At 51.9% G+C, this 20,980-nt stretch overlaps 1 protein-coding gene and 2 non-coding genes across 3 annotated transcripts in view; 1 reads left to right on the forward strand and 2 right to left on the reverse strand.

Annotated features, from left to right (window-relative positions):
- The window catches only part of VAC14 (VAC14 component of PIKFYVE complex), a 58,437-nt gene extending 38,091 nt beyond the window's left edge, over window positions 1-20,346 (reverse strand). Inside the window, exons 1-12 of the mRNA XM_058813548.1 lie at window positions 20,222-20,346; window positions 16,873-17,023; window positions 16,087-16,254; window positions 15,409-15,471; window positions 14,336-14,443; window positions 13,467-13,576; window positions 12,416-12,522; window positions 11,288-11,422; window positions 10,867-11,019; window positions 8,779-8,830; window positions 2,275-2,419; window positions 1,920-1,985 (exon numbers count right to left, since the gene is read on the reverse strand). Coding sequence (XP_058669531.1) covers window positions 1,920-1,985; window positions 2,275-2,419; window positions 8,779-8,830; window positions 10,867-11,019; window positions 11,288-11,422; window positions 12,416-12,522; window positions 13,467-13,576; window positions 14,336-14,443; window positions 15,409-15,471; window positions 16,087-16,254; window positions 16,873-17,023; window positions 20,222-20,325 — 1,362 coding nt within the window. The 5' untranslated portion in view covers window positions 20,326-20,346. The remainder of the gene's footprint in view (window positions 1-1,919; window positions 1,986-2,274; window positions 2,420-8,778; window positions 8,831-10,866; window positions 11,020-11,287; window positions 11,423-12,415; window positions 12,523-13,466; window positions 13,577-14,335; window positions 14,444-15,408; window positions 15,472-16,086; window positions 16,255-16,872; window positions 17,024-20,221) is intronic.
- Window positions 9,786-9,856, reverse strand: TRNAG-GCC (transfer RNA glycine (anticodon GCC)). The gene has a single exon. It is a non-coding gene; the product is annotated as a tRNA-Gly (tRNA).
- Window positions 17,864-17,934, forward strand: TRNAG-GCC (transfer RNA glycine (anticodon GCC)). Its single transcript has one exon. It is a non-coding gene; the product is annotated as a tRNA-Gly (tRNA).
- Window positions 20,347-20,980: the final 634 nt, after the last annotated feature.

Here is a 20,980-nt window from a genome sequence, read left to right on the forward strand (position 1 = left end):
CTGACCCTCTGAAGCCAGATTGTCCTTTGGTGATGAGCTGGTGACAAACAACTGCTCCAGGGCACATCAGCAGAATGACAGGTAGCCTCCAAACTGTGTATAGGAGCCAGGAGAACTCTAGGCACTACAGAAGGATGTTCAACCTTGTTGGGAATAAAGATGATACTGGCACTGCTGCTGGGGAGGGCAGCATCACAGGACAAAGCACAAAAACCCTCTGAGGATGTGTGTACACCTCATGCTACACCACACAATGTGCACAGCCTTCTCTGAAAAGAGGAGGGAGATGCTTCCTCATCAGAGCTGATGTTTAGGTCCCCATGCTAACCAGGTGATCCCCAGGCTGTTATCCAGCAGCTTCTGGGGAGGGGTCACAGCCTGCAGGTGACATGGGACAGTATGACTGTGCACACAAATACTGCACTGCCTAATCAAGCACCCCACATCCCCTTTTCTAACAGGCACTGACATAGCAGGTCAGTTAGCTCAGAGTGTCCTCATCACTCCCAAAAATGTCCAGCTCAAAACTTCCCTACTATTTCAGTCATTTCTATTTCCTCTGCAGAAAGCAGCAAATCTGGTTGACAGCCAGCTGAGTGGTGGTGTTTAATGGATTGACTCGTCTATGGATTTCCTTACAGAAAAAAAAAAGCCACCTCCAAACATTTAAATAAATAGAAGCCAGGATTAAATAAATCAGCTTAAAATTACTTTTGAGCCATTCCCAGTTATGTCACATGGAGGAAATGCACCACCAGGGTCCTTTCTTCACTGTTTTTTTCAAATATTAATAAGCAGTGTAATTGCAACATGACTCACAGAGATCTCCTGCCAAGCTGGAGAGACTATCTGCAAGATGCAGGCTTTCTAGAGCGTTGCAAAGGCAGATGTGTGCTCGGGGACTCTTTTGGAAAGGTCTGCATTGTAAGCAGCAGGGGATGGAAAATGGCCAGGCAGTTGCTTGCCTTTGCAAGTCATTCCCTTGCTTGCTCATTCCCTTCCCTCCTGTCTTAATGACCCCTCACACATGGGATTTATTGCAGGATTGGGGTTTGGTGCTCTGAGCATGTAATGCACAGAACAGCGTGTGATTTTTCTTCCATGAGGAAGGTCTGGGATGAGAAACCAGCCAGGATCATTTGTAGTTCTGGGCAAGAGGATCCAGCTGATGGTGGAGGCTCCACCAGTGCCCGGGCCAGCTGTGGGCCATGCTGCTGGCCTCCCACCCAAGCCCTGAAATGCTCCAGGAAGCAACTTACAGGGGGATAAGACAACAACACCACCAAAACTGAGATGACTGGAACCAGAGAAGAGGGGTGAAGAAGCAAGACAAGGAAGCAGGAAAATGGTGCAGCACCTTGGGAGGTGGGAGATGAAGAGCTCAACAGCAGAGCAAGCTGGCTCAGGTTGCTGCCTGATTATCCTTGCTCACTTCCAAGCTGCGTGGTTCCTATCCAACTTGATGCCACTGCACATCTACTGCAGCCCTGCCAGGCAATGCTGCTGTTGCTGTCCAAGCAGTGGGTGCTGCTTAAATGCCTCATGAATATGGATTTGGCACTGCCAGCTTGGACACAATCCCCCTTGCATCTTTACAGAGTTGTTGGAAAGCACCAGAACTCCCACTCAACAAGGTTCTTACCATGACCCCAGTCCCATGGGTGATGCCCCTTTCAAGGACCAACTCTCAGAGATGGAGAACAATGTTTATACATCAGAGAACCCCCAAGAGAGCAGGGTTTTCAGCTGGGCAAGTACCTGCAGGCTCTGCATTGGGTCTTCTTCAGTTTGGCCAACAGGGTAAAACCCCTCAGTGCCAACACTCACCAAGCCTCACAAAATACCTCAGTCCCACCAGAAAACCCAAATCCCAGCTAGATGTGGAGACAGTAAGTTTCCAGGATTTTTGCAGCACCTACCTCATCTGACTCATCTGAGAGGGTCCGCAGCAAGATGGGGAAGAGGCTGTCGGTGTGTCGGAACATCTGCAAGCACAAGGATGGGTGGCATCAGTCCTACAGGCCTGGTCATGCCCAGCCACAGGACACCTGCCCTGAGGGAGGCTGCCAAGAGCTTCACCAGCACTTTCCATCTGAGCTGGAGAGCTCTTCTGCCTCAAGCTATGGGGTATCTGGCAGCCAAAGCCTTCTCAGAAAAGGCAAGTGGACACACATTTGCAAAACTACCAAGACAATGACAATTTGCACTGCTGTCAAGGCAATGGAACAGGCTGGGAGCTGACAAACCCAGTTGAATGCTGAGCCCCCAACTTACCTTCCGAGGAGTCTTGATGTACAAGTGGTAAAGCCATTTCAGGACTGCAATTCTGGTCATCATGCCAATGGATGTATCACTAAGGTGGTAGTCCAGCACCTGAACTATCCCATCCAGGTTCAGGGTCACCTGTACCCTCTCACAGCTGCGTGGAAAGAAAAGAGGCTGGTTCAGCGTGACATCCAACTCATTCCTCCCATGGTGGGGAAGTCTACAACATTCCAGAGGCTGCATCAAACACCTCAGCTCAAACCCTCACTAGATCAGGTTGCTAGTCCAGCCAGGCCCTGAACATTTCCAGAAGTGGGCCATCCACAACTTCTCTGTGAAAACCATGCCAGTGCCTCACCATTTTGTGAATAAAGAGTTTCTTCCTAACATTTAACCTAAATCTCTCCTAGTTCAAAATTGTTCCCCCTTGTCCTATCTACCTATGTAAATAGTCACTCTCCTTTCTTATAAGGCTTTGGAAGCAACAGAAATCTCCAGTGCTTTGAGTGTGACCACTTTTCCCAAAGCAGCTGGTACCTACATGTGGGAAGGCACCACTCTAAATGAAAACAGTATCATGGCTGTGTGAGAAACTGGTCCATAGTGCAGCAGCCAGATTTGGGATTCAAAGATTGGAGATCCATAAAATACACTCAGAATCCACCTCAAGGCTGACCAGCTTTAACACTTTCAGAGAACATTAACCCATGTGTATTCAACTCCAACCTGATGAAGGCATCCAGGTTCCAAGGATCCCAATGGATTTGTGCTGAGAACTGCAGATCTCACTGCCCCATCCAACAGTGAGTTTGGGATGCAGCTCTCTGCTACAACTCTGCCTTGACACCTTCATCTTGCTTCCCAAAAGATCAGGATAACCCTTCATCATAAACAAGGTATGAAAGGAATTAACTTGCTTAGTTCACCATTGCATTGCCTCTGTTAGAAATGGACAGCTGCTGTAGACTCTTAGCTCTTGGTCCTCCAGTTTTTCTCCCTAATAGCTGGGACTTGCATTGGGACAGGTGATCCCAACACATAAATTGTTATGATACAGCATTTTTATGTGCTGACTGTGATCCTGAAATCTACCTGATGGTTTCCCACCTCCTTGACAGCAAGAATATGAGAAGCACCTGCCACAAGAGACTCATTTAAGGAGAGATAATGGTTAGAATCAAGATGGTTGGAGAAGACCACCAAGGGGAGGCTGCACTCAAGAGCCATGTCACAGCCCCTGTACCCAAAGTACTGAATTATTCAAGGCTGGACCAGGCTCTTGCTGATTTTTCCAGCCTGCACAGAGCTGCCATGCATCTTGTTTGATAAGAAATCCTAAGGGGCAGATTTCTCACGGTATAATTTGCAAGTAGAGCTGTGGCTTAATAGGATTTGATCTTGCCCAGGACACACGTTGTAAGGGCGAGACGAGGAGGCTGCAGCCCCTCAGAGCCCTGGGGGATCTGACTGCTTGATCTGCCTCACGTAACAGATGCTGGGGGCTGCAAATTGCATTTCCCTTTGATGTTGAAAACAACAGCTGAGGGCGAAATGCTCAGACACACGGAACTGAGGGGAAGGAGGGACCCAGAGCATGAGGAGTTTGGGAGAGATGTCCAAGGGAACAGCATCCCAGTTCACTTCAGCCAGCCTGAATGAACACTGTATTTGGTTTTCCTACAAAATCATCTCCCATGGCAGCTGCATAGCCTGCAATGCTCCCAGTACAGGGCTTCAGATGGAAGAGGAGAATGAAACCTTGACCCAGTAACACCTCCACACCAAATATACACATTGCCTGCACAGGATGGGGAAAAAAACACCTCAGAGTAATGCATGTTTTCAGAAGCAAGAGGCCAAAAGGACAGCACAGAGAATTCGTGCCTGAAGCTAGGCAGTTTGGAAGTGGCCTTGATGCTGTCCCATCCCACCAGCTCCACGCTGCTGTGAGATAAGTGGGCAGAATGCAGGGGGCCATGGGTTGCCACAGCACTGCTGTCTGCTGATGCTGGACTTCTAACAGCACTGTAGAATCTTGCTTCTATGAGCAATTTCCAATCTGGTTTGTGCCAAAATCACTCATGAAAACCCCTTTTCCATCACTGCAGTACCTGGGTAGAGCCTGGGTGGCTCAAGGCAAAACCCACCTGAGCGGACCCCAGAGGTGGTTGGGAGCACCGGGCTGACCTGGAGCCAGGCACCCCCAGCCACACTGTGCACCACTGCCCTGCGGCTCTGCTGGGCTCAGCTCCCACTAGGAGGGATTCCAGCTGGGAAAAGCTCCTCACCAGCTACCCTCTGTCCACAGCTGCTCAGATAAACCTTTTAGGGCGGTTGCTGGTGGACAAGCAGCTCCTTTACTCAGCACAAAACCCAGGCATCACCGTGAAAGGAGAGAGAGGTCTGATGAACATGGGAAATTGGGCTAAAAACCTCTCACCAATCCTCTGGGATAGAGCAGCACCAGACTGTCACGGGCTACCCCCCTTTGCAGAGGTTATGGCAGCAGCTGAGCGCTGCTGCAGCTCCAGAGCAGGGCTGGCAGCTCAGCCTGGCTCTCCCTAATCCCCAGGCAGAGGGAGCAGCAGTGATGGCATTGCATCCATGTGATCCCCTGGGCCTGCCATGCCGCTCCCAGCGCCGGCATCTGCGGCAGGGCAGATGTCAGATGCAATCACTTCCATGTAACCCACTACCCCAGATTCTCCTGCCGAGGATGAGCCTGGCCCTGGCACCGCCCCCGCTGCTCGCCTGTGACAGTGAGAACAGCTTTCAGGGCAAACTGAGCAATGATGGGGGCTGGCTCTCACCTCTGAACACTGGGAGTCTTTGCTCAAGCTCAGTGGCAGGGCAGAAGACCCATCCCACAGCACATCCCCCATTTCAGAAAGCACCTTCATCACGGGGACTGAGCTTACTTTCCCACTACATTCAACCCACAGCAATGTTTTTCACTCCATGTCCTTTATCAATTCATTTTCTCACTTCTCCCCTTTCTTCAAGGGCTTCTGCCTTCTCTCTCTCCTAAGCAGTCACCTTTTCTCTGCCAATGTCTGACCTGTCTTCTTTCTCCTGGCCTCCTGCCTGGTCCAGCTGCTTTCCTGACCCCATTTTCAGACAAGGTTAAGGTCCAGGCCAGGATCTACCCTTTAGGCAAGCCCAGCAAAATGGCCTTGCCAAGGGTGGAAATATCCAGGTTCTTTCACTGTGGTCCAAGTCACAAGGGCAGCTCTCATACAGGCTGGCAGCTGTGCTGCTCAACGAGCTCGAGCCAGTGGCCAGGAGATAAATAGCATCTCTCTGCTATTGGTCCCACAAGCTGTCACTTTCTTGTCCTTCACTGCTCTCATTTCAGTGCTCTTGGCTTCCTTCTGCTTACTGCAGTTTCCAAGATCTCCCAGGGAAGCGATGAGGCCAAGGTCTAGGCAGAGGCATCCAGTCCAACAAGCTGGAGATCACTGTGACAAGCGCTGGGGCAGCGTGCCTGGAGCTCCCCTCCAGCTAACCCATCCAAGCATGAAGTGGGACCAGCAAAGGGAAGCCATCTCCTCACTCCAGGCTGGAGAGAAGGGTCAGAAAGAGCCACTCTGGACCTAAAAGCTGTGCAAAACAAGGTGCTGGAGAATGGATTCCAAGGCAGGCTTGGTGCCTTAGCTCACAGCAAGCCACCATGCTGTTTTCAGCCAACCATTCCCTGGGTGCTGCAGAGCACCCAACACCATTCCTATCCTCCACCAAAGTATTCCCACCTCTATGAGCTCCCCAGATGCACCTTCAAGGTGCATCAGGCTCTGGGCATGGGGGTGTAGCAACTTCCAGCATGAGAGAAGCAGCAGCTATTTTAGCTTTGTAGGAAGCACTAACTACCACATTTAAAAGCCTGCTTTAATTGTAGGCTTGGGCAGTTCAGCCACGTGGCAGCCACCTGCCCCTTCTGCAGAGCAACACACAACTTTACATGTCCATGTGCTGCTGACCACCACCTAAGGCAAGAAGTATCACAAAGGCTCTTCTTGGAGATTCATGTCCCTTATCTAGTTTGGTGAGGGACTGTGATCCCATCAACCTTGTCCCATCATGCAGACAGCCTAACACTGACAGCTTCCAGCTGTGCCCAACCCTCTGCCCAGTAGCACCATCAGGAATTTGTCTCAAACTGTCCAGGTTTTGTTTTGAAACACCAATGCAGTTACAAGAGCCTAAAAAGCACTTTCCAGCTGTTTTGGCCCACTGACGCAGGACAGACATCTGGATCTTCTCCTGTGGCAGCTCAGACCAACGGAAGGAAGCCCGGGCTCTGCTCCAGCAGCCATGCTTCCACCTCCCCTTCCTGATCCAGCCTCACACCAGCTAACACAGCAGCAGCATGCTCAGCCAGGCCATGAGAGGGACCCAGTGCCTTTGAAACATGGTTCTGGTCCACTTCCAGTGACACTTTTTGCAGAAGCTAGAAGTGGGGCCTCCATCTGGATGGGGAACCCCAAAACTCCTCCAGCCCTGCACAGCCAGGCTCTCCCAGCAGCCCCAGATTCTGTCTTGGCATAGACACAGTCTCCATCTCCTAGTGGATGCCACCAGGAAACTCCCCCAAGTAAAGCTGGCAAATACTTGGGAAGAATTTTTAAACACAATTTAGGAGCAAGGGGATTGCGTGTGTCAGTTTGTGGCCACAGGAACGTGCCCAGCATCCATGTGTTGAGCAGTCAGGCCTTGTCATCTTCCTGGATGCCATCTTCCCAGAACATGGCCCTCTGCAGACACCAGGCCATGATCTCCTCTGCCCCCACTGACCAAGGTCCTCCCTCCCCTGCTGCAGCAGCACTGTCCCCCTGCAGCCAGCTGGGGAGGGCAGGGGAAGGGGGCGTGAGAGCTGCATGCCTGGCGCCCGACCATGCTCCCTCACTGGATCGCTGGGGGAGGGGGGGAAAAGAACAAAAACAGAAGCAGAGTGACTTCATCTTAAAAGGCAGCTGCAACTTCCTCTGTTTGCAGGCTTTCCAGCTTTTCCCAGCAACACAGCGGTGTCCTGCAGTCCTGCCTTGACACCCAGTGGGCATTCAGCGTGCGGCAGCTGCCGCTCCCCGGTGTGAGTTATGGCTGCTGAGGGCCACGGGTGCCAGCTCCCGCCTTCCTCCAGCTCCAGCCAAGCCACACAGCCTGAGCAATGCATGGAGCACCAGGCAGATGTCCAGGGCTCCTGTCAGCCGTGTACAGCCCTCCCTCAATCCCCTGTCAGTCCCCCACAACCGATGCAGCAATGAAAATTATTCAGGTGCCAACACCGGACCCGCAGAGAGGCCACACAGGGCAGGTAAACCCCATGGTGAAGCCTGGAGTCTCCTGTTGAAAAGGGCAAAGGAGGGCTCAGGAAAGTCCCTCTGCAAAGCCAGGTCTCTTAAAGATATGGAGGGTCTTGTCTTCTGTCCCAGATGGTTTTCCCTGGTGGCTGAGTTGCTGACAGAACATTTCAGCTCGAGCAGCTGTTTTCCTTCCGGCTCTCAGTGACACTGGGACAAGTCATCCCAGCTCTCCCTGCTTCTGACCCTCTTCAGTTTTCACTCCTTCTCTCCCTCATGTACAAGATCTTCAGCACAGAGCCATGGCTATCACTTATCCTCCTGACTCAATGCCTCTTCTTTTTGTTTTCCCACCTAGCTCCCCATTTCAGCCCTATGCACATCCACTTCTGCACTTGCTAAACTTCAAGAGTTGAGCAGGGTCAGGACACACCAACCACAAAAAAGTCAGGGAAAATAATTTAACTACCATAAAGCAACACTGAGGTGCCAATGAAATGACCTGCACTTCCAAGAAAGAAAAAAAAAAAATAAGGGCATCATTAAGACCAAGGAGTAGCTGGGCTGTGCAGAAATGCAAAAAAGGAACAGAGAGTACAGACCATCAACTTGAAACGCTGATACTTGCACTGCTCTGGATGTATTGTGATGGGCATCACTCTGGTAGGATGCAGCTAAAGCAAGGCAATCCTATTTTGGGGATCACAACAACAAATAAAAATAAGCATCAGCACAATTAAAGTGTTGGAAATCACTGCCTCTGAGTAAAGGAATTGCAGGCAGCAGGAGGAAAGGAAAGCTATTAGAACAGATGGATTTGTCCCCCGGTTCGGATAGCTGGATGGGAAGAAAGGTATTTGCAGGAGAGATCGTGCTGGGCAGGGCTGACAAATGCCACAAAAGGCTGGCAGGAGGCCAAGACCTGCTCAGCCCTAGGTCCAGCCCCACAGATCTGGGCTGTGGTAGGCTGCCAAGACAGCAGCATGGAAAGGGTCAGGCTCTTCAGGGAAGAAACACCTCAGTTCATCATATAGACAAGCCATTTTGGTGCAAATACATCAGAGAGAAGCAGTCAGCTCCTAGAGCATCCCCAGTCATCCACCCTACTGGAACCCAAGAGACCCCATCTGCCTCCCAGCCCCTGTCAGTCATTATCTGTACCCCAAGAAGCCTTCCCTTCTTCTCAAGCCCCTCTGAAGCAACAAACAGACCCTACCTGGTTACTGTGAAGACACTGCTGCTGGAGTCACCAGATGCATCCAGAGAACCTGGGGGCAGAAAAAGAGGAGACACAGCTAGTGGGGTGATGGAGAAGGTAGACAGCAGGACTGAGAGGCTGGAGAGCTGCATGACCTTCTGCAAAGACATCACCAGTCCTTGTCTGAGGGTCCAGGGACCCAAGGGAATCCTTCTGCCTGCAGTGAGCATTTCACTCTTTTTGTCAAGCCCTTCTCTGATGCCAGACAAGCTGGTACAGAACTGCACTTCCCCAGCAAAATACAGATGGGCACAGCTTCAGACCACTGCCCCAAACTGAGTCCCCTCCTCTGTAAGAGAGACCCAGACACATCCTGCTGATGGTTCCAACCATTCTCAAAGAAGTAGCTCAGAACTGCAGAGCTGCCTTTGACTCTTGATTTCAATTCCTAAATATACCACATGCATAGAGAAGCTAGAATCCAACTCAGGATATCTCCACTCAGCCATAGCCTGACTCCAGGCCAAAGCCAAGTGACTCAAACAGCTTTCCAACCTCTGCTCCATGCTAAAACTGGGTCTCACAAGCACAGTGACAAAGCATTACAAGATGAACTTGACTCTTTGTGCCCCCTTGTGCCAACAGCCTCTACTCACACAAGCAACATCACCACATCAGCACACCCAAGGAACAGAGCTGAGTTTCTCATAGAAAGGCATCAGAATTTTATCTGATCCTGACTGCTTCAAGTGCAATTTGACACCAGAGGGGTTCAAAATAAAGCAATTAAGCTTTCTGTTGATCTTTTAAAAGTCTTCTGTGATAGATTTTAATACAAGAGATACAATACTGCTGTGCTACGGCAGTAAATTTTTCTGCTTTATCTCTTCTAGTAAAAAAAACTGTACAGAGGTAGGTAATGAAAGCTTTTGAACCTTTGTTGAGGACTAAGATGCTTATTCAGACTGATATTTGGATATGCCTGGGTCCACGTTACACATAAAAACCAGAAGGAAAAAGCAAGTTGCATTGGCCGGGAATCGAACCCGGGCCTCCCGCGTGGCAGGCGAGAATTCTACCACTGAACCACCAATGCTGTCCTGTCTGCACCTCCCCGCGCCTGCAGCGTGCTCCTGCCATCCCAACTGCTGCCCACGCCCCCACTACCACTGCACCCTGCCCAGGCAGCTCCCCAAGCAGCCCCCGGCCTCCCCGCCTTCCACTGCTGCTGTCGGACCAGGAAATCCTCCAGTCTTCATCCCATCCTCCTGCTCCCTCTCACGGCAGGATTTTCCAAAAGCACTGGTGGGCGTGTTACAGGAGAGCATTGGGCTGAAGGCACAGCTTTAGAAGAACTCAGATGAGTCCTTGTGATTTAAACATTTACACATATTTCACACACCTAGACAACAAAGATGTGTTGTGACAGAAGAAATGTTTATGCCAAGATCACAGCATCCAAGGGATGTTGGAGGGCTAACACCACTGCTGTTCCCAAGCATTGATTCATGGGCACCACTTTGTTTCTTTCACTTGAACCCTCCTTCACGTCTCCCATCCCATTTGCAAACTTGCACCTTTTATGTTCTGGAAATTTTAGGACTGGGACAATACATGCAAGATGGTCTGGAGAGCACCATGAATCTGGAAATGATCCAAAATTCTTCTCCTTTCTGTTCTCTATCCTTCCCCACCACACACATCCTCCTCCATGAACATGCTGATGCTCTCCCAGGACTAACACAGCTCTCTGAACACTTCTCTGGGTCATGATGCCTGCTCCCAACCTAGAAATTATCTTTTTCAGGTCAACTTGATGACTAAGTTGAAGGGGAGCATGGTGAAAGGATGGGGATGCTCACCAGGGCATGCAGCAATGCAGCACCACCTGGGCTCCAGGTCAGACCAATGACCCTCTCAAGGAGCCTTCAACAAGTGTGTCTGTCTCACCAGAGGACCATCTATGCAACATGTTTCCAAATAAAGCACAGAGGTCCCATGTACTCTAAGCAGCTTCAGGACACCAAACCAACTCAAGAACTTCTTTTGAGAACATTCCCTCAACCTTCCTTACACCTCTACTGGCCCAGACCAACTGGGACTCACCAGCAGTGACTGCCTCTGGCCTGGAGAGGGACTCCTCTGAGGTGGGCTCTGCTGGTATAGTCATTGATGGCTTGGCCTCATCCATTTCATCATCCTCTGGGATAACCAGCTTCATCAGGCTCTGGTTGCACACATTTGCCACCTCCTTGATGTCTGAGTGAAGGCAGTGTAAGGAACATGCAGTCCCACACATGGGCAGGTGCCAGCCATGGAGAAGCCCCTGCAGCCCCATCAGAGCTGCCCCAGCCCAGCCACTGCAAGCCCCCTCACATCCAAAGGGCACTGTGGGTGTTAGCACTTGGTGGGAGAACTTTTCCTGGACCTGCACCCCAAGGGCAGGAAGCAGGCAGTGGAACAGGCGTTTCCCTGAGGGCTGCTGCAGCAGGAATGGAAGGGGAGCAGCTCTGAGCTACAAGGATACTCTTCTTGCGGTCGTCGTAGGACAGACACGGCAGGACGGCCGTCAGGATCCCTGAGGAGTACGGCAGCATCACCCGGCCGGCCAGCTGGATGAACTCCCGCATCCAGCACATGGCCGTCAGCTGGATCACGTCATCTGCAACACACCAGACAAGCAAAGGTGAGGGAAAGGGCAGCACGGGCTCCACAGGCCAAGGACAACCTGCAAGCAAGGAGCTGCCTCTGCTCCATCCCGAGAGAAGCTCATCTGAGACAGTTCAGTTCCAGAGATCAGTGAGATCTGAACTTCCAGTGAGCTTGAGATGAAATACAATCATTAGGTTTCAGTTAACCCAGTTCAACCCATAATGCAAGTTTCCTCATTTACAAGTATTCTGTCAAGCTTCCCAATGCATAAAGATATTTCTTCAGTCATACTCACTGCAGCTGTGTCTCTGGGTCTAGCATCATTCCTAGAGGTGGGGTTTTAACAACCTCCCTAAATTCTGGAAGAGGCACCACTGCCAAGGCACTCTGCAGATGCAAGGCCAGATTTTAAGCTTAAACAGTATAAATTCATTGGGAGTTAGTTTAATCAAGAGCAATCAATCTATCTATACTTTTCTATCTCCAAGGAAACCCACTCCCATTCAGCAACATTTAAAGACTGCAACGGGCAAAACCTGGGAAGAAGATCCTTCTCAGGAAACACATCCAGCTGCAGCTGTAACTCTCTGCCTACAGAGCAGACCCAAGGGAGCTACAGTGCAGCACTGGCACAGAGCCCACACACATCCTTATCACTCTGACCTATGCACCAAGTGCCACCAGAAGTTACAGTAAGACCTAAAGGAGATCCTCCCAGAAGTGCTGGATATCCACAGCTGCCAAATATTTTTTAGGCATCTCCATTTTGGATGATGCCAGATCTGTGTTCTGGCTGGGGAATCTGCAATACAAAAGTAGTTGTGCCAGCTACAGGAGAGCTGCCTGTTCACTCCTTTCAGCAGGATTTCCATGAACAGTGACAAAAAAAGGTGAGCAAAAAAAGGTGAGCTCTGGTGAAGAGCCTGCTGGAAAACTGGCCTGAACCTACAGTCAGCCCCACAAACCAGGAGGCTGGTGCTACTGCCTGGTCCTGTGCACTCACCTGCTGCCTGACAGTGGATCACCAGGATATTGGCCATTTCTGCAAACTTCACACTGGAGGGATTCTTCTTGATCTCCTTGAGGAATTCCCCAAGAGCCACCTCACACCTGTGGAGAGGCAGAGCAACTGGTTAGCACTTGATGGCCTCAGAGCAATTAGGGAGACCTTATGGAGACTGTCTTCTCCAGGTGCACATGGAGGGGTGCTGGTGGCATGGCAGAAGTGTCTTTGCACAGAGGCAGGGGCAGGAAAGATGAAGCTGACAAGTTCACCCTGCCCCACAGCAGAGACTGCACACAGGTGCAAGGACAGAGGTGATGGCAGCACAGAGCCCCCCACAGCCACCCAGGTTCTGTGGATATGGAGGTGCCTGGGATGAGGAGCAGTGGGGCAGATGGTACCCAAAGCTTTCAGTGCTTGTTCCTTGACATGTGGATGCTGGGAAAAAAAAAGATACAGGGAGGATCCAGAAAGGCTTTGCAGGATAGACCCAGGCCAGTGTCACCACTTACTTATGCCTTGCAAAACCAGTCCAGTCACTCTCTCCTAGCACAAAGTGCCAAGTCCTTTGACTTCCCTGAGAACACACAGACATTCCTGCACTTCAAAATGCCTCTGTCTTGGGACCAGCACTGTATCTGTGGAGCAAGATCCCAATCCTTGCTTCTCTTCTCCAGCCAGGAGATGCTGGGCTGGAGCTCTGCCTTGCCAAGAAAGTTTCTCATGCTGCAAGTTTCTTCAGAGAGCTCATCCCCATCCCAGAACCACACATGAGACTCTCTGGCTCTGAAATCAGGTGCTGGGAAGGCAACAACTCAACCAAGCCAAAACAGTTTGACCCCCAGTAGAGAGTAGGGCATCCTCCACGACCATGGGACAGGGGAGACCCTTGCCAAGGACAATTTGATCCACTGCCCAAGCCAATTTGTCCCTCACCACACACATGGAGCTTCACTGCAGTTACACACAAGAGCTGGAAATCAATAGAGAAAGTGATGGATGAACAGCAAACACGACACAGTCCTTGCTACCAGCCAGCCTCCACACTCACATTTTCCGTATATCCTTGCTGTTGTCTCCCAGGATCTGGAAGAGTCCATCTAGGATTTCTGGAAGGTAATCCAAGAGGTTGATATCAGGCACAGACTCTAAGACCAGGATCTAGATCAGAGAGGAATACAAAAGAAGAGTTTTCAAGATGCTGACTAACATCACCAGCCCAAATCTGGCAGGATACTGAGGAATTCAGAGCTGAGCTGTGTGGGATAGGGGGAAGGAAAAGAGGGCACTGTGGAGTGGCCCATCCTGGGAAGCAGCTGAACTAGCACAGCAAGCAAGCAATCAGCCTGCAGCAGTGCTGCATTTCCAATCACAGCTCTGCTAAACAAAGCAGGGATCAGGAATGACTGCCAAGACACAACAGGCAGACCTGGGGTGGCAACAGTAGTACTGAGAGGGGGAGTACAGGGGAACACATTTCCCCAGACCTCAGCTAAGCACCAAGAGCTCCTGCTTTGCACAGAAAGGAGAAAGCAAGTGGAGTTCCCTTGCCTCCTGGAGAGCAACATCCCTCCATCACCTCCGCATGATGGAAAGCAGCCTAGCACCATCCCTTGGGAAACTGTAACCTCTAGAGCACAGTATGTCCATTTATATAAGCAACATTTGGAGTGTACTTTGTAACTTGGTGTGCCATGCTCTGAACAGGCTGGCAGAAGTGTCATGTCCCTGCCACTGCAACAACAAGGTGACAGGGAGTAGGACTTTTAAAGAAGCAGGTAAAAAAACTGCTGACTTAAAAACCAGCCCAAATAAATCCAGGAGCCTGAGTTCACACATTGCCATGGATATCTGCAGTTTCCCTGGACATGGGAAGCTGATGGAGTTCAGAGTGGCACACACAGCACCCCGTGCACCTACCCAGGATATGATGAACTGGCGGGCGTACTGGTTGTTGGAGTAAATCCTCTCCCGCAGCAGTGGGATGAAGCCCACCAGGTCGAACTGGTTGCTCTCTGTCACAATATCCTGCAGAGCCCAAGCAGAGGGTGTTAGAATGACTGGCAGCATGCAGCAACCCTAGCCCAGTCTTTTTAAGCCATGTGACAGGAAAAAGATGGCAAGCATGAGTCTGCAAGTCAGGAGACCTGGGGAGAAGGAATCATGCAGTTTATCCAGGCAATGAGCTGGCAATCCCCCTCAGGCAGAGACTAATGCTGAGCACGACCCACACAGGGATGCTCCTGCCTGCTGTGTGCCAGCCTGGCTGAACAGGAAGATGGGAAGCTTCTCTAATTCATGCCTCAGTGCTGTGCTGCACACATGAGCAAGCACTTCTGATGCAGCCACGTGGATGGGGTGGGAGAGTCTCCTGACTTCCCTTTACAGCTCTTTCCACACGCTTGGTAGATTTTGCTGCACGGCGAGTCCCTGGCCTTGGCGCAGTGGAGCAGATCTCCCAACAGGAAGGTTTGCAGCAGCAGACTGGTGTGATAACAAGGAGCAAGGGCAGGGCCTGGCAGGAAGCTGCTCACCTCTGAACAGCAGCAGAAAAGGAACTGGGAGGTCTATGGCAGTAAAAGCCCATCAGCAGGCAGAACAGGAACGGGAACCAAGCCCACGGCCTGAAGTAGTAACAGAAGCTCCACTCACATCATGACTCCCTCAGGCGAGGGAGAGAGTTCAGAGGAACAGATCTCCTGCTGCCTGGCACAGCACTGCAACCCTCAGACTAAAACCTTGCTTCCACCAGCTCCCACGAGCTGAATGCACACAAGGCACTGCATTAACCCACCAGCCTCTCCACCCAGTGCCTGAGAAGGCCACCGGAGCCTTGACTGAAGAGGCTGCAGTCAGTGAAAGAAAAAATGTTTTTACAGCAGCCACAGGACAGAGGTGGGATGGCTTTAGCAGCTGCAGCCTTGGGGACTGACATGTTCCCAGCTAGGACATGGCACCAGCTTGCACCAAGGACTCTTGGAGAGCAAAAATACCTTGAGGAGCCGATCAAGGAGCTCGGAGCCACTTTTGACATTTGGGTCAGGATCAGCAGCCAGCTGTGAAAGACAGAAACAAAGAAACATTGCAACAGTGGGTCCCAGGCGAAGTCCCTATATCTCCAACTTCTTATTAGGCTCCAAAACATTCTCCTGAGAGATTTCTCCCCTAAGGGGGAGACCAAACACACATCACCTCCCCAAGCTATGCAGGTTTTCATGGGCCAGTAGTCACACTCTCAAAGAACAGAGAAATGCAAGTTACCATGAAAATCTGCAAAGGCAGACACACACAAAGTTCTGACACTATAGACCCAACAAAACCAAAGTGCTGCAGAGTCACTTTGCCTGCAGCAGCTCTCTCAGGCTCATTTTCTAATACCATTCAACAAGGAGCAGGAGAATGCATCCTGGAGGTGAGGACAGACAACAAGGTATCTTACAGTCAACTTCATACCCACAGTATCAGTGGCTACTGTGTAGAAACTGCTCATTTTGCTGATCCTTGTGGGTCCCTTCTAACTCAGAATATTCTATGATTCTGTCCTTCAGACCTGTCTGGGTCAAAGTAAACCAGTTTGCTTGGAAAGAAAACCTCGGACGACTTGGTTTGACTTGGAGATGATGACGACTAGTCCTCAAAAAGCACCTGGGGGTTAAGAGGAAGCTTCTTACCTTGCTGAGGCCATCAAAGAGCACGTTGAAGTGTGGGAGGACAGAGCCCCTGGCCACCTTGACAATGTTGTAGAGAGCCTCGCAGGCGTAGTACCGCAGGCGACTGTCAGCATCGTTGAAACACGTCAGCACCGGCTCGATCAGCTCCTTCAGGTACAGCCCAGAGTCCTGGGGGCACCAGGACACCGCTTAGCTAAGGACCATGCCACAGACAGGGGGAAGGGGTGGTTCTGCCCTGGAACTGCAAATACTCAGGCTTGTGATGGCTTTGGTGCACCTATGCTGGGCAGGATTTACTAATGAATTTTGAATTTTATTACTGAATGTTGTTATTCAGGTACAGTGAGAGCAATCAGGTTTTCTGGGCATCTGCCTCATCTCCTGCCTTCAGGGCAGAGGGAGCCAGGGATGGATTTCTGTGTGGGCCAGCGTCAGCAGTGCACAGCAGGAGATAGAAGGGCTGCAACTCTTGTCAGCTCTTTTAACACAAACTAGCACCCAACCTGCTCAGTCTAGTCCTACTGCTGGAAACTGAAAAGGGACAGATGCCCTTTAATCACACCTAGGCAGCTGCCAAGATGTAACCCAGGCCAGAAAGTGCTCCTGGGCCCAGAGGGTGTATGGCTGGGTGTGCTGGGGAAACTCCAACTCAAGGCAGTTGTAGGCTGCAATGCAGGGAGGGAGCTGCAGGGCCACCAGCCTGACTCTTCCTACCACACTGGCCCAAGAGGAGCTGCTGTTCTCTCACCACAACCTGCACAAACCAAAAATACCACCAATACCTACCTTGCCCAGGGCAATGGAGCAAGCAGCGAGGCCAATGAGTCCTCCCTTCCGGCTGTGGGGGTGCTGGGAGAGCGCAAACTCCTGGGACAGGATCTGGATCACGTGCTTGATCTGGGATGTGTTGTTCTGAGCCACAAACTCTCGTACCAGCCTGGGGAGAGGACGGGGAGGCACACAGGGAGGTTTAGGTTCTGGCTGACACAAACATTGAGGGGCTTGGTGATGGAGACAGGGACTTTCAGGGACTTTCACAACAAGCATCAGAAAAAGCAGTACTGAAATGGGGAATCCTTAAGGAACCCAAAAGTGAAACCAGAGCTCTCCCCTCCTCTCCACTCACATCCACCAGCAGCTCCAGCCTGCAGCCTCCAACATGTTCATAAACTCTCAGCCCATGCTGTGCTCTCAAGGGCCAACCCAGTGCAGCTGTGTGCTTGCAGAGAAGTTACCAGGTCTTCAAACACCCTCTCCAACACGGCAGGTTATCAGGGTCATTTACCCCCAGCATAGCACAGGATGGGACCTCAGCATGCACCTAGCTGGTGGCTTGGCAATGAATTGCTGCCCACCGGGCCTACACACAGTGCCATGGTTTTGAACCTTCCTGCCACCCATACAGTGCTTCAGTTAACGCCCCATACATTTAACTTTACTACTAACAGTATATTTCAATATATTCTTAAACAGCCCAATATTTAACAAAAAGCCAACACAGCTTCCACATATAATACCTGCTTCTCCCTAGTAACTTGCAGCTCATTATCCAGCAATAATTAACACATCAGCTGTGGATGAAGAAACCCACATCCCTGCTCCTGCCTACAGAACAGCTCCCAAGTCCCAGCTTGCCCACCCAGCCCTTCAGCCTCAGTTTGCTGTTGGCAGAGCTCTTGGCCAGGCAGGGGTGCAGGCATGGGGGCAGGCTGTGGTGCAGGCAGTAGTGCAGGCAGTGGGGCAGGCTGTGGTGCAGGCAGGGGTGCATGCAGCAGTAGCATTGGTGGTTCAGTGGTAGAATTCTCGCCTGCCACGCGGGAGGCCCGGGTTCGATTCCCGGCCAATGCAGTGCTCTTTTCCTCCTTTTTGCTTGCATTTCTATCCATAATGCAGATTTAGGCACCTTGAAAACTTGCCTAAATAATCATCTTTACCTTAACTGCCAAAAGAGGTGTGAAAGCTTTCACTGCCTAACTCCACAGAGGGTTTCTTTGGCACTATGTGAGTCTCGCACTTTATAATCTAGGAAAACCATTACAGAAGATGTTTATGAACTTTCCCTCCTCAAAATTACAAACACCAGCTCTATTCTCATCTCACTCTGTGCAAAGCAGCTGCTCCCTTTTGCCCTGGGGATACCAGGCAGTCCCTCCCTCACTCTCCCTAATCCAAAGCCAAGTTCTCCAACAGTTACAGCCTGATCCACATTCACAGACTGCTTTAGGGATAATGGCTCCATTTCCAGTCCTGCTCTAAGAAGAGAAATACACTGAGCTTGAGCATGACAGACCACTGGGGTGATCATTTTGCTACCTACATTTTACAGACGCAGCTTTGTTTAAACAGGAGTAAGTTTACAGACTTCCTTCATGAGTTTAAAGGACTCAAGATTCAATTAATGAGGCAAAAAGTGCAGCATGGGAGCCTGCAAGCATCAGGAGCTCTTCCTGCATTATCAGGAGGAGGAGATGGTTCCTGAGTAAAGAGGCAGCAAGTTCCTCCTGGCTTGGTGCCATGGACACGGAAGTGATGCTGTTGGGGCCATTCTATGATGGGTGTTAGATGAACTAAACCTGTGAAATCTGTAGAAAAGGTTGGCCCTTGCCTTTTTCCTCCTCACGCTCTTCCCAAGTTGTACTTCCAGCTTGATCAGATGAACTGCCTGACCCCAAAGCAGACTTTGGTTGGTGCAAGGCCAGCATAAACCCTTAATCCTGGGGCAGAGTAAGCTGGAGCAGAGCTGCTTGGATAAGGCACAGAGTATCACCCCTCACAATGCAGCAAAGAAGTTACTCAAGTACTCCTGAGGCTGGAGTTATGAGGACACTGCAATCCACCCATAATAAATTATTCCTATAACAAAGAGAGAAAATGAGAGAAAACTAGATACACCAAAGGGCAGAATGGTTGGATTTGAACCAGAGCACACACTCCCCTTGTCCCAGGTGCCATTTTTCTCTGCTGACCTCTCAGACAGCGCCCTCCGTGTTCAAGGCAGGCAGTTCCCATACCACATCCCCACTGAACTCTCAGCACAGCAAGTCCATCCCCATATAACCAAACTGCCTGACTGCTGGCCTTGCAGGCTCACCATGGCCACATCTCCCACCCAAAACTGACCCACCGGTTCGGCCCATCGCCCCCAGCCCTGTGCAGGGCTGCACCCTGAGGCAATGTTTCAGATCTCATGCAGGAGCTGAGCTCTCAGGCAGTGCCCAGAGAGGACACAGTCCTCCCCAGGGAAAGCTGTGGCCAAGCACGGCACCCAGACCAGGACAGCAAGGGTGAAAAGACAGGCAAGGAACGCGTACAAGCAACACCACACGGGCATGGACACAACACAAGGTGCCCGCAGACCTTGGCCTGGCATGATCCAAAAGGAAGGCCCAGATCTGCTGGAACAGCAGCTGTGCAGGAAGAACCAAGGGCAACACCCGATGGCCAGGGGTGACAGTAACCCTTCCCATCACTCTAGCCAGGATCCAGCACGGGACAAGTCTGGGTGAGCCCTCGGGGGAGAGGCACCAGCACTCTGCATGTGTCGCAACAGAGCAAGCAGTACATTTCCAAGGAAATCCTACGGGGATGCCACTCACGTATTCACCTCGCACCGGGCACCCACGGCCAGACTGAGCCTTCTGTCAGGGGCTCCTGGGATGCACCGGGAGCCAGCGGGTCCTGACGGGCACCAGGAGCTGGCACACTCGGGATAAGTTTCGGTGCCCGGTGGGATGGGGCGTGCAGACAGGGAGCAGCTCCGGGAGAGATCCCTGCTGCCCGAGCACCGCCCACGGCGCTGTCCCCGACAGGGTCACCGCGTCACCGTAGCCCCTTCTCGCAGGGTGCCAGGCCCGCAGCCCCGGTACCGCGGGGTGCCCGCCATCCCCGCCATGCCCGCTCCCACCGGGCACCGGGCCGCTCCCTCCTGCCTCCCGCTGCACGGCTGGACCCGCCCAAGCATCACGAGCCGGCTCCTGCCACGCCGGGGCCGCAGGCAGCCCCAGCACCGCAACACCTCTCCCCGCCCTTCCCGGATCATCGGGCCGGGCTCCCTGACCCAGCACCGGGGCCGCCCGCACCGGCACCGCCCTCATTCCCGCTGCCCTCCCGGTTCCCGGAGCCTCCCGCCGCTCACTTCTCTATCTCCAGGGCCGCCACCTTCCTCTTCTCGTAGAGTTTGTCGGTGAGCGCCCGCACCACGCCGGGCGTCAGCGGCGACAGGTCCCGCTCCGCGTTCATGGCCCCGCCGCCGCCACCGGCGGCCACGTGACCCCAGCCGGCTGGCGCGCACACGTGACCCCGGCGCGCCGCACAGCGCCCCCGCGCGGCGCGGAGACACGCGGCACCCGCTCATTAACCGCGCCTCATTAACGGCAGCGTCATTAGCCAGAGACGCCTTGGCCAGCACAGCCCGAGGGGCACAGTCCCGGCCCTGGCCACAGGCTGATGTCTAAAAGGATTTAGCATCACTTAATCACTGATTAATTTAACACTTACCTAGTGATTCGACAGACTCTGCTGTAACCGTAACAGTCACTCAATTTTCTATTAAGTGTTTAAATTGAACTCTGCACATGCACCCACACAGACACACCGGCAGATGTTAGTAAGTGTCCCCAGCTGTACCTACTGAAATTCCCCTCAAGTGCCAGTGAAATACTTGGATCGAGTGCCCGGTGTTCCTCAGCGGGTGAGGGCTGAGCCTCAGGGCGTGCTGGCATTGGTGCAGGCTGCAGCACTTCAGCTTGTGGCACAGACCGATTGTTTGCGCCTGTCTAAACGTCTCCTGCCCAAATGATTCTCCCTCTTGTGCCAGCACATCTGGCCAGCTCACACTTCACAGGATGCCTTTTGAAGGCGATCAGGACATCTAATTTCAAGCTCCCTGTGGAGC

Source organism: Ammospiza caudacuta, chromosome 13 (genome assembly GCF_027887145.1).
Source record: "Ammospiza caudacuta isolate bAmmCau1 chromosome 13, bAmmCau1.pri, whole genome shotgun sequence".
Taxonomy (NCBI): Eukaryota; Metazoa; Chordata; class Aves; order Passeriformes; family Passerellidae; genus Ammospiza; species Ammospiza caudacuta.